At 38.5% G+C, this 12,836-nt stretch overlaps 1 protein-coding gene across 1 annotated transcript in view; it reads left to right on the top strand.

Moving 5' to 3' along the window:
* The window catches only part of LOC123377890 (connector enhancer of kinase suppressor of ras 2-like), a 474,233-nt gene that overhangs the window by 371,153 nt on the left and 90,244 nt on the right, over positions 1 to 12,836 (top strand). The window contains exon 14 of the mRNA XM_045031225.1: positions 4,242 to 4,276. Coding sequence (XP_044887160.1) covers positions 4,242 to 4,276 — 35 coding nt within the window. The remainder of the gene's footprint in view (positions 1 to 4,241; positions 4,277 to 12,836) is intronic.

Genomic DNA, 12,836 nt, shown 5'->3' on the forward strand with positions numbered 1-12,836 from the left:
CTGTAAAGTATTAAAATAATTCTTGTGTTCATCTTATACTTTGATTTAATTATTGAGTGTACTAATTGACAAGCCAGATGTATTGAACCATTCATTTATTGATTGAATTTCAGTTGTAACCTTAATTTGATCATTTGATTAGTTCAGAGAACTTAGAAGTAAATTAGTTAGTGACATATTTGTTGGCTTGTTCTTTTAATAAATCCATAAATCCTGGTAGGATCCTTCCATAGTCAAAGCAGCAACAGAGTAGTGGAGAATCAGGCCCAAGGAATGCCTTAATGTAATGAAGTGGGTAATTACAGATCTCACCAACAATCATCATCTCTCTTTGAGCTGATCTACACTCACTTTTTATACCAGTTTGCAACAATGTTTAACTATACCAGTTTAGAAACCCATATAGCTAAATTGGTGCAACCCTCATACAGTAATACCTGTATAAAGGTGTTTTTACTGGTAGCTTATTTCCATAAATCTATGGAATTATATTTAATCAGTACAAAAACTGTGTAGAATAGACAAGTCCATTTTTAAATATCAAATTGACATTGGAACTCAAATGGCAATCCCATTCCTTGTTCACCTACTTTTGAATTTAAGCAAATCATTAGAAATTGTGACAATACAGAGCTCTCTCTGTGTGTAGGTGTAGCTCAGTCACACTAGCATTATTCCATTTGACTTAGACTGTGTAAGTGAGATCAGAACCATGCCCCATTCTGTGTAAATAATGGCACAATTTCCTGTTTGTTAAATACAATTTTATGAACCACAAATTATTTTAAAACAATCTGCTCATCCATTTTTGTAAATTCATCTTGTACTGTGTTAGGTACTTATAAAGTAATAAAACCCCTGATAGCTGGGTGTAAATGGGGCACTCCATCACCATCTTCTGATGTCCCAGAAACCTCTCAGTCTCTCCAGTAAGTGGCAACTTCATGTGAATATATTTATATACCCATCACCGGCACCAACACAATCTCGTGCAACAAAGTATTTATAGTGGTTTTAGACCTTTAGCCCTTTTGAACAGGGCCAGGGGGAACAGAAGTCTCCCTGCCTTGAGATCTCACAGCATACTGGACTCAGCTAGCCCAGATTCTTCTTTTTATACCCCTCAGATAATTGATTCATTAGCCCTCCCAACCAGATCAGCTAATTAGCTGCATATCCCCAATCAGCCTTCTCCAGTGGAGCTGATTGGTGCCTAAGTGATCAGAGTGCTGGCTCATCTGTTAGCTCCCAGCACTCTATTAACACCTTTGAGCCCAGTGTGACAAAGATCTAAGAGCCTAATTTTATCATTTGTCCCACCAATTTAACTGAGTACAGAATTGAGCTCTTATGGCTATATTAAGTCATTACCAGGCTGTGCTGAACTATAGGAGAGTCAGGGGGAACATAAGAACAGCCATACTGGCTCAGACCAATGGTCCATCTAGCCCAGTATCCTGTCTTATGACAGTGGCCAATGCCAGGTGCTTCAGAGGGAATGAACAGAACAGGTAATCATCAAGTGATCCACTCCTGTCATCCAGGCACAACATCTGGCAGTCAGAGGCTTAGGGATGCCCAGAGCATGGAGTTGCATCACTGACCTTCTTAACTAATAGCCACTGATGTACCTATCCTTCATGAACTTATTTAATTCTTTTTTGAAGGCAGTTATAGTTTTGCACTTCACAATATCCCCTGGCAATGAATTCCATAGGTTGACTATGTATTGTGTGATGAAGTATTTCCTTTTGTTTGTTTTAAACCTGCTGCCTGTTAATTTCATTGGGTGACCCCTGGTTCCTGTTCAGAGCACTTTTCCTCTGAGGGGCTTGGGAGGCATTGGCCCAGATTTTGAGCTGCATCCAAAGGGTGCTCAGCACAGCTCAAGGTGGTAGGGCAAAGTTGGCTGTATGTCACCCTTGTATCCCCTGGATTCTGTGAGTAAGTTACAGCAGTCTGAAGGCTCTTTTAATGTATGCTTGGCTGCCTCTGGCTCCAAAAGGCCATTCCATCATCTGGGAACGGCTAGTGCAGAGGCACTCAGGCAATTCCCCTATGCCAGGGACAAGGACAGCCACTATGTCTGCTCTGTGCTTCCAGGGGAGTCCCCTTATGTAGAGTTTAAGCAGGCTTTCCAGAGCACTGCACAGCAGTCGGATCAGGTGGCCAGAAGTGGACCAGCTATGCCTACAGAACCCAGATCAGACATAAAGGAATATCTTCATATCTAAGATACACCTGTGTAAATCCAGAGTAACTCTGTTAATTCAGTGGAGTTACTCCAGATTTATACTGGTGTAAGGCCTGGTCTACACTAGTGTGGGGGGTCGAACTAAGGTACGCAACTTCAGCTACGTGAATAGCTTAGCTGAAGTCGAACTACCTTAGTTCGAACTACTTACCCGTCCTCACGGCGTGGGATCGACGTCTGCGGCTCCCCCGACGACTCCGCCACCGCCGTTCGCAGTGGTGGAGTTCCGGAGTCGACGGGAGCGCGTTCGGAGTTCGATATATCGCGTCTAGATGAGACGCGATATATCGAACTCCGAGAAGTCGATTGCTACCCGCCGATCCGGGCGGGTGGTATGGACGTACCCTAACAGAGGTCAGCATTTGGTCCAGCACTTCCAGCAGAGCTAGGTGAAAAGAGCAGGATCTGTCCCTTTAGAATTTTGTATCAAAATCCTGTGAAACTTTGCGTAGTTTCAACACAAAACTAGCTTCTCCTGTAATGTGATGTAGGTTTTATAGCATGCACAAATTCCTCAACTTTGCTTCTACATATAAATCCTATATATAAAGGAGCAAGGTTATTTAAAAATTCTCTTTGACATTTTTGTTCAACTAGATAGTTAAAGAAAACCAACAGACTTTGTTTTATTCTGTGTAGGTTGTTATGCAGCACTCATCACCATAACATGTGAATGCCTTCCAGTAAGGCATTTAGCAACATGACTACACATCTGTCACTTGTTGTTTGTTCTCTCTTCTTCTTCCCACTGCATATGCAGTGGAATGTCTTGTCTTGGTAGGTTGGTTTGGTTTGTTTTTTAAATATTCATATTGCTATGTGTTTACATTCAAGAAGGCAAGGTCAAAGAAATGTGCCTTTCACTTGAAGACTTCCTGTCCCTACACTTGAAATGTGCACCCAGGACTGATCAAAAATCTCTTTCCTCTCTGAGCCCATGTGTGCTTGATATCATCATGGTAAAACTTTAATGTAGTGGTATTTATATGCATACACATCTTACTACAGAGGAAGTTCAGAGGAAGAAAACTAGTACATACCTAGGCTCTTACAGTATACTGCTTGTTACTGTTGCTGACTAAATTGTAAAAGTTTTCAGGGTTCATTTTTTAAAACTTTCACACATTTATCTATCAGAGGGGTAGCCGTGTTAATCTGGATCTGTAAAAGCGGCAAAGAGTCCTGTGGCACCTTATAGACTAACAGACATATTGGAGCATGCGCTTTCGTGGGTGAATACCCACTTCGTATTCACCCACGAAAGCTCATGCTCCAATACATCTGTTAGTCTATAAGGTGCCACAGGACTCTTTGCCACGTTTACACATTTATCAGTGTTTCCAAATACATAAATGGTATGAAAATATTAGGACTTATATGTTTGTGGTTTCAAGCTGTTTGGTTGATTTCATGAGAATAAATTATTTCATTGCTTTCTTAGCTGGTGAGAAAACTTCTTCCCCCTTAGGGAAACTTGGTTTAAGTTATTAATAAACAAAACATTTTGCAGAAGGTGTTCTTTTTAATCCATGGATCACTTACTTCTGGAATATATTTATCTAAACGCTCATATGGATAATTTCTGTGCCGCAAAGTAAGTTAAATTGACAGTTTCCTCCTTTTCCTTAAAATCCCCACTCAGTTCATTGGAAATGCAAATATTATAGTATATGCCCTATTCTGAAGAAAATACTATTTCTTAACCCTAAAGCACACAATGTATTTTAAAGAGCCTTCATTACAATAACCTCTTCATCTGAGGATTATTTTATAAATTCACATTTTTTAACATTATATCTCTGTTGTGAAATCACTTTTAGTTGAAATTTAACTACGTTTTCAGTTTCCTTTCTCTTAGCGTTACTGAGCTGCTATTATGGTTTATATCTGTGACCTCATTTTCCTACAGATAGTGTGGTTTTGATCACACGAGGAAGTATTTTTTTTAAACCAGATACTAAATACTACTTTTTATTCTTCTCTACAGAGAGCAGGGGAGACAATCGGTGGAGATTCTGAAAGGTAATTTCTTTTTTTGTCATCTTGCATTTGAGTGTTGCAGTCCAAATTCATTATATTTTAAGAAATTAGTTGTGCTTTTCACTTTTGTAGGGATATTTTTTGTTTTGCTTTTCTGAGAGACTGAAGTAATTTCCAGATTTTAGTGAGAAAAACATTGATCTCAGTGAATATATTTAACAGCTTCCCCTGCTGATTGCTTCAAGTATGAACATAGTTTTTAGACTTAAAGGGTTTCTTGAACTTTTTTTTTAAATTAAACTAGTATCAGATATAAATGAAAATAAATTAAAGCTGTAATACCAAGTTGGGAGAGCAAATGTCTTCCCCTTTCCTTTTCTCATTTCTTATTTATAAGAATTAATGTTTCAAAAGCACTTTGAAGATGAAAAGTGTCACATAAATGTTTAGTAGTAGTATTTTTGGAAATCAACAATGAAATAGTCTTTTTTGTGAATATTTTTGTTCCATCAACACAAATATATGAACTAATATTTAGCTTTTTAATAAATACCAGGGATAAGCAATTATTGTTCAATTTGCTCTTTAGTGTTTGTATTTGGTCAAATAGAATACAGAGAAACACAAATAAGTGACAATATCTTTGATTCATTTACAATGAGACCGATTACGGACAAAATATATAACAAATTACATCCAATAAACTACATTAAAAGAACATTGTTTGCAAAATCAAATACTTGAACATTAGGAAATGCCAGAATTAAGGTTGTCCATGAGACATTAGTTGAGGTCCCCTTCTGCATATGCATTATGATACAGTCTTTAATTACATGATCACATCCTATTTTTTCTATAGAAACACTGCCTCGGGCTCAGCCTATGGATAATTATTCAACATTTCTTTTTGTCCTTCTCATTCATTATGTGGCACTAAGCCTTATTTAATCATCCAAACCTTCCACTGAATAAAAAATAATTTTCTCATGGGTGTTTCAATGGTGCTTTCAAAATAGTATACAAATGCTTCACTAATAAGCACTAAAGAATTTATTTTCACAACACCCATGTGAGATGTGGTGGTATTCCTGTCCCCATTTTACAGCTTGGGTACTTTGACACAGAAATAGTAATGTCAACATTATCCACTAATTTGGGGGTCCTAATTTGAGAAACCTGGGGCCTGTGTTTTCAGAGTTCTTTATAGCACTTGATATGCTCAAAGCACAGCCCCAAGTCAACTTCAATGGCAGTTATGAGCACTTAGCACTTCTGCAAGCCTGGCCTCAGCTGTCTCACATTATGCACTATTAAAGGAAGAACATATAATCTGTTACCAACTGTGGTGTAAATGTTTGGCATAAGTGGTTATGTCTAGCATCAAATAGGAACTCTGTGGCAAGGATAGACTCCAGTTCTCTAAGATGGCATTCAGCCTCCTTAATTAGGAGACCGTCCCTCCTCTCATGTAATCCCCTGTCTCATTGTCTTCCAACTTCTGCAACAAATGGGACAGACAAGAATCTCATTCACTATATAACCCTGCTTCATTCCAGAGCACTGTCCATTCTGTGCACTGAATGAGACAGGGCTCATGGTAAAAACAAACAAACAAACTATGATTGCATAATTAAAGACTGTATCATAATGCAGACACACAAAGTGGCCAACTTAAGGTTCCACCGGCAACCTTTTTAGTGGCATTTCCTAACTTTTGGTGCTTGACCTTGCAACCTTAAGATTCTTTTAACATCGGTTTTTTTTGTAATGTGTTTTTTTTAAAACAAAAATATAACCTCTTTCACATGAAACCATATTGACCCCCAACTTGAGTCATTTTATAATGGAAAGTGTCAGGCACCTTAACTCCCAGCTACACTACCAGCTCCTCCAATAACTATTACAAATGACAAGCCCATCCCCAAATATATTCAAAACTACCTGCCCAGATGCTATACAAACTATGAGTCAGATCTTTCAAAGACAACTATGTGCTGAGACCCCTACGCCTTGGGAAAGCACCATCGACTTCACTTGGGCTCTGCACAGTCATAGACATCTGCCCATGCAGATCTTTGACAAATTGTTTATAATATATAACAGAACAGATACATATAAAAAACCCACATGCAAATATATTGAAAAACACTCCTGTTATGTGCAAAATATGAGACTCATTACAATACAGTGCACTGTATATCCATTAAAGAAAACAACTTCAAGTAAGTAGGCTGTCAAGTGAGCCTAAGTTGCTTATTTCCCTTGATAAGAAGGGTCTGGGAAAGTGCTCAGACTCTTTTGTTGCAATTTCTTGTAGCTTTGGAACCCTGTGTGTGGATATCTATATAATAGCTGATTTGTGGAAGCCAGAGGCCCAAGGGAGAAGGTTGCAGTTCCTTGTGGTTGATCCTGGGTTGCTCTTTTTTTCTAGCTGTGATTGTTGACAGAAAGAGGTTGCCAAACAGTCTGATGCAGACATGAGGCCACAAAATAATCTCCCTGGGAAAAATCTGTGGGAGGGTAAAAACCCAGTAGAAACACTGAATGTAACTCAGAGTTCCTGCCTACTTCTTTTTTCAAAAGGGAGAAATGTGCATGTCCATTGAGAGGATAGGGAATGGAATCCTCAGCTTCTGTGGATCCTAGTGATCTGTGAGCAATGTGACCACAGAGCCATGCTATCGCTACAGAGAGTATAGGCAAAGAGCCCTTCAGAGCTATTCTGCTTGTCTCCCCTGTTAGGGTTATAGAAGGCACAGAGGAACAGTTATTTCTACTTAGAGAAATAAAAACTATTGAACGTTCCTCAATAGGAATCCTTCTTGTCTCCATTCCCTCTTACTCCTAGCTCTACCATTTCACCTAGCTCCCCATTTCACCTATTGAAAGGCTTTCCTGCCACGTTTTACTGCTCTGTGCAGAGTATAGTGGAAAGTTACGTATGGTCAGGTTTTTTTATGTCTGGATTGTTGAGACTATGATTCCTCCCCCCCACCTTCTTCCCCATCATCATTTTCCTCTGTTTCTTCATGCTGCTAAACACCCAGGTAGAAAAGCAAAAAAAGATGCTTCTTTATTTGTTGCCCAAGTATTCAAACCAAAAGGAAAGAAAATTATATTGTCCATCAAATTGCCTGGGAATGTTACAGCTCAATATAGCTGCAAGTAACAAAAGTGCAGTGGAATCCCCATTTTCCAGTTTCAGCCACAGTCTCCACAGAGCTCTCATGAACTGTCATTCCACACACAAGGAATCTTGTTTGTTGGGGAAGGGAATGCTCAGCTGTGTGGGAAAATTATTGCCAGCACAAAGTTCCATAGGAACTGTTCTTAGTGTTTTTACTCAGTAAATATCAGTAACTACTCACTGGTGTTCATCTAAAAATGGTATTAATCATATCCTCAGTAAATATTGCATGCTTAAAAAAATAAGTTATTTCAATCATTGTGATTAATTTTCAGGAGAAAAACAGGGAGAAATATTTTGTAGACTTTTTTGTGTGTACAGTATTTTCTTATATTTGCATTTTAAAAATGAGATACTTTTGCTATTTTATGTTCCTCTGAGCAAGAAGTAAAATTTCATATACAGTACAGTATCTCTCATTACAAACATTTATTTGTATAATGAAATTTGAAGTCAATGGAATCGCTCCAGTGATTAATTTGGTCCCTTTTGTCTGTACTTTAATGGGTTCCACTTCACCACTTTAGAATGAGTGGTGCAGTCAATCATAGATCCATTAAGGCAGAAAGAAAACATTTGGTATCAAGTGCTGTGGGCGATATGTTACTACTTGTGTTCAATGTCAAAAGTTGAAAACCTGAAATATAGGCTGCAATGAAGGTTTTAAATGACAACGTTGTATCTTCTATGTCCTTTCAGATATTTTTAGTAGTTTTAAATTATTTAAGATTGTGCTTGTGACCAGGGCCCTAGACCAAATGACGCCCCAGGTGAGGAGCGTCTTCGGCACCTCTCCCCCCCATTGGTTAAACTTTTGAATACCTTATTTTTATTGTGTTTGTAGCCCATTTAATGACTTTGATGCATGATTGGCATGCATGATCTATCCCTGTCGTATAAGACGATACATTTACACTTTCACAATTACACAATAAAACAAGGTTCACAATATCGCAGCTGGTCTCTCACTTCACTTCACTTCATTCTTATATCACACTGACTGAGTGTCGATGCCCTGCCCCTTATATACCCACGAGGGCACGGCTGAAAACATTTTAGAAGGTTCTAGGAAAATGTAGTTCTCAGAGTCTGGAAGGTTTCACAAGATTCGATATAGGTCAAGAACATTCTAGGAGGATAGTGAAAAATTAATCCACATACAGAATACCAGAAACATTTTACTTCAAACATTCTATTTTCCCTTTTGTCGCTAACAACAAAATCAGCACTCCAAGCCTGGCTCCCCAAGCGGTTGCCTTGGTCACCTGCACCTAAATCCGGCCATGCTTGTGACTTCTGGCACAAATAAACCTAATGTTAAAAGGTTAGTTTTTCTTCTTAGATCCCTTGTTAGCTTTATATCTGAATAGAGCAAAATTTACACAGGAAATGAAAAACTGAAAGTGCTTAAAAACCAGTCAGTACATCTCTTAACTTATATTTAAGTGTCTTAATCTTCAGCTGGGACCAAACTGCACTTGGCATAGCTCAGGAGATGAGGCACAAAAGCTGGAGAATGCTTTTGCACACACATCCTTATCCTGGGGCCATCTGGTCACAAGTCTGGTCCCTGGTATAAAAGAGTACGCTCAGAGATGCCCAATTTTACATTGGTTTCTGATAGCCCCAAGGGAGTGGGTATTCTGGCACCAATGGATCACCAGGGCTCAGGGACAACTCAGCCATACCCATCTTATGGTGACTGTGTACCACTTAAGGATTCCCATTGATGGGGAATCCTGAACTGCCAGTTAAGCCAGCATGAGTGTTGCCTTTTGCCCTTGAAATGGCACAAGCAGCCTTACCGAGCCAGAGGATCTGGCCCAGAGATGTATATTGTCCTGCCAGTTTTAATGCAGTTCAATTTTTCCGCATCATACATAAGTAGATGCTCTGATTTTCCTTTGTTACAGTTTGTTTCCTGTCACTTGATTTTAATTTTCATACCAAGTTGAAGAGGAAAAACATTGATGTTCATAGATAATATTGGTAAATCCTAACAACTCCTCATTGCCAGATCAGAAGTCACATTGCACCATTTTGTTCCCCAATTTGAAATTTAAAGCCTACCTTCTGTTGGTCACCAGCATTTAATTTGCTGGCCATCTGATATATATTTTCAGATCAAAAGGCAAGTTTTTATTTCCAACTTGTATTAGCCATTCATGTGGCTGATCTCTTGTAGAGAAGAAAGACACATAACAGCCATCTGCATACAAACAACAGGAACACGTGTAAACCTGTTCAGCAAGGACCCATGAACTTCTTCACTTAGTGAAGGCCTGTAGGTGGAATGTACTGAATCCACCATTGGAGGAGATTGTCATTGTCTCTCTTTGGGAGAACAAGATTCCAGTATCTCTTAAAAAAGCAATTATTAGGTCTCTTCTCAAGAAACCATCTCTTGACGTTAGCTCTTTATTGGCTCTGACCTTTGTTTTTTGATTGATCCCAAAGTAGTTTTAGGCAATTAGTCATCTGCCCTAGAGGTTATCCTATGGTGGGTTTTACAGGAATCTTTTCTGTAACCCTTCCAAGTCAATGACAATATAAGGCTATTATGGTACAAGGAAGTGGTTCTTCTGCCTTCAATGTGTGGTTGTTACCCTTTTCAACATCTCTATTTTGTCTGTCCTAGATTGTGCAGATGGACCAGATTAGGTCTTGGATGGAGGTCACTTGGTTGAGACTCAACCTGGATTAGACCGTGATAAAGTTTGTAGTCTTATTTTACCTCCATTGTTTGAGGAAGTTTGCCCACCATGTTTTAGTTCTTTAAATGCCCAGGTAGCAGTAGTGACCCAGAATCCATATTCTTTCAGATGCAGCCCTCTGAATCATCCATATCTTACCAATGCGCTATGACTCTTCCTGTGAAACTAATATTTTTATAGCCAATTCTATTATCAGAGCCTGGTCTGAAATGATTGCCTAGTTGTCCATTAGAACTTGAACCACCCCACTCCGCCCCCACCCCCGATACGCTATCAGAACTGGAAAATGTTTAGAAGTGGTCAATGGCGCCATTTTAAAAAATTACTGAACTCTCTTAGTTCTTCTATTCAAAAACCTGTTCGGCTTCTATCTGAAATTATTGCAACCACACCTAGATACGATATATCTGTCTTTAAGAACATAGAATTGTGTAAATAAAAGCTAGAAAGATTGCTTTTTCACCAATATTGCCCTTAGAAACTAGTTCAGTTTTGTGTGCAAATTTTCCATTCTCTCTCTCTTCCAGCAGATGACCCCTGTACTATAGTGTTGCCATTCAGAAACTATGCAACAAAACCAGTCTCTTTAAAAAGCTGATCACATAACATTTAGTCACCTCCACCTCAATTAGCAGCTTTTTTCTCCTGGTGACTTTCATAAATAAGAGAAAACTACAAGCTGGAGTCATCAGCAAATACTTTTGGGTCTTGCTCATTGGTCAAATAATTTAATAAAAATAAGAGAAAGGATTAGCCTCTAGTTTGATCCCAGAGTTATTGGAGAACATACCTTATCTGTTTGTAATGCACTATAGAAAATGTTTATTACTATGGACAATACTTAATAATCATTTAAACTTCTATCCATTACCAGTGGAGTAGGCAGTAGCTAACCAGAGGTATTAAAATGTATATTTCAACAAGATACATTGCTACCATCATCCAATCTATATATCAATACTAGATAAATGATAGAACTGAATTAGTAGTAGGGATGTTTTTCAGACTTCTGCAATATTATGTGGAGAATAAGATTTAGTAGAAGAAAGCTAAAATCATGCTGACTTGACCCAAATTAGGCTGTCATTTTCTCTTAATCACAGAAGCTCAGGAGGATCCTCACAACTTTTTCCTTTTTATTAGTCCCTTTATGGCTTTGTGTCACTAATTATTCCTTCATCTCAGAAAGAATGGAACACAATTAAGGCCCATCAAATGCTGTTATTTAATCAGCCAAACAGGTGCCTGTGGAGTGATGTGATGTCACAACATTCAAGGTAATGTTCTTATCTTCTAGACCAAACTCATGGCCATTATTTCAAGATTTGTTAACTGCAGCCTGTTAGCTGTGGAGAAGCCAAAATGATAGCAGTTTTGCTAGGAGTTAGAAAGGGGGTTAGGTTGCTCTGGCACAATTGTGACTTTTCCTTTAATGGTAGATTTAATGACCGTGAAGGTGATACAAAGAGAAATAGGATGATAAAATTAGGTGAACTAAACTTTGTTCCCTGGTGTGTGTGAACGCCAGCTATGAGGCTCCACTTCTTCAGCGGCTAGTCACATGACCAAGGAATACTTAACTTATTAGCACAAATCCTCAGCTGGTGTAAATCAGTGCAACTCCTTGGATTTCAATGGAGTGATGCTAATTTATACCAGATGAAGAGCTGGCCCATAATAATATTTATAGGGCAGTTTATTTATTTATTTTTAACTTTTTCTCTATTGAAAAATGAAAATCATGTTGCTAAAGAGGAATCAGAGTAGACTATGAATTTATCTGAGTGGCACCACATGTAAAACGGCTCTTCATGTAGCCTTACGTAGTGGTTCTGTATTAGCAGTTGCAATCATTTGGTGATATCTGGTACATGCAGAAATAACAAATTATTTCAATTTGTTAGAGGAATTGTTGTAAGTAGGATTTCTTTTTGCATAAATAGAAAATATGGGTTAATCACTGTACCAGTGATTCTTCACTCATAAATGGATATACTTGTCTTTGACATCAACGGTGCTTGGATTTTTGCAGTTCTGTCAGAGAGATCTGGAATTTTAGAGATCCATTTGTATCAGCCACTTAAAATGGACAGTTTTAATCAGCACAGTTGCACTTCCATTTTTATTTTTATTTTTTTAGGCTTGTAAGGTGTGCACATGAAGTTGAGGAAGTCTGTGCTAGTTGCAGAAGAGTCCTGTGTAGCACAACTACTGGGAATATTTTTAAAAATATGTTTGTAAATTCTAGTTCTTATCCTTCAGACTACTCCAGCTACACAATCAAATACAGCTGATCAGCTGGACCAAATTTTGTGGATTTCCTGTACCACACTGCACTGCCATTCCTGAGATTTCTGTATGATTTTCATATACATCATTTCATTCCCTAGCGATTCAGCATATTGCAAAGGCAATGCACTTAGTTTCAGAGGTTGCAACGTCACATCACTCCACAGGCACCTGTTTGGCTGATTAAATAACAGCATTGATGGGCCTCAATTGTGTTCCATTCTTTCCGAGATGAAGGAATAGTGTCAGTGACACAAAGCCAAAAAGGCACTAATGAAAGGGGAAAAGTTTGTGGGGATTCTCCTGACCATCTGTGATTAAGAGAAAACAACAGCCCAATTTGGGTCAACTCAGCATGATTTTAGCTTTCTTCTACTATACTGCACAAGTCTGAAAAATCCCTACTACTACT

This window comes from Mauremys mutica, chromosome 9 (assembly GCF_020497125.1).
Source record: "Mauremys mutica isolate MM-2020 ecotype Southern chromosome 9, ASM2049712v1, whole genome shotgun sequence".
NCBI classification, from domain to species: Eukaryota; Metazoa; Chordata; order Testudines; family Geoemydidae; genus Mauremys; species Mauremys mutica.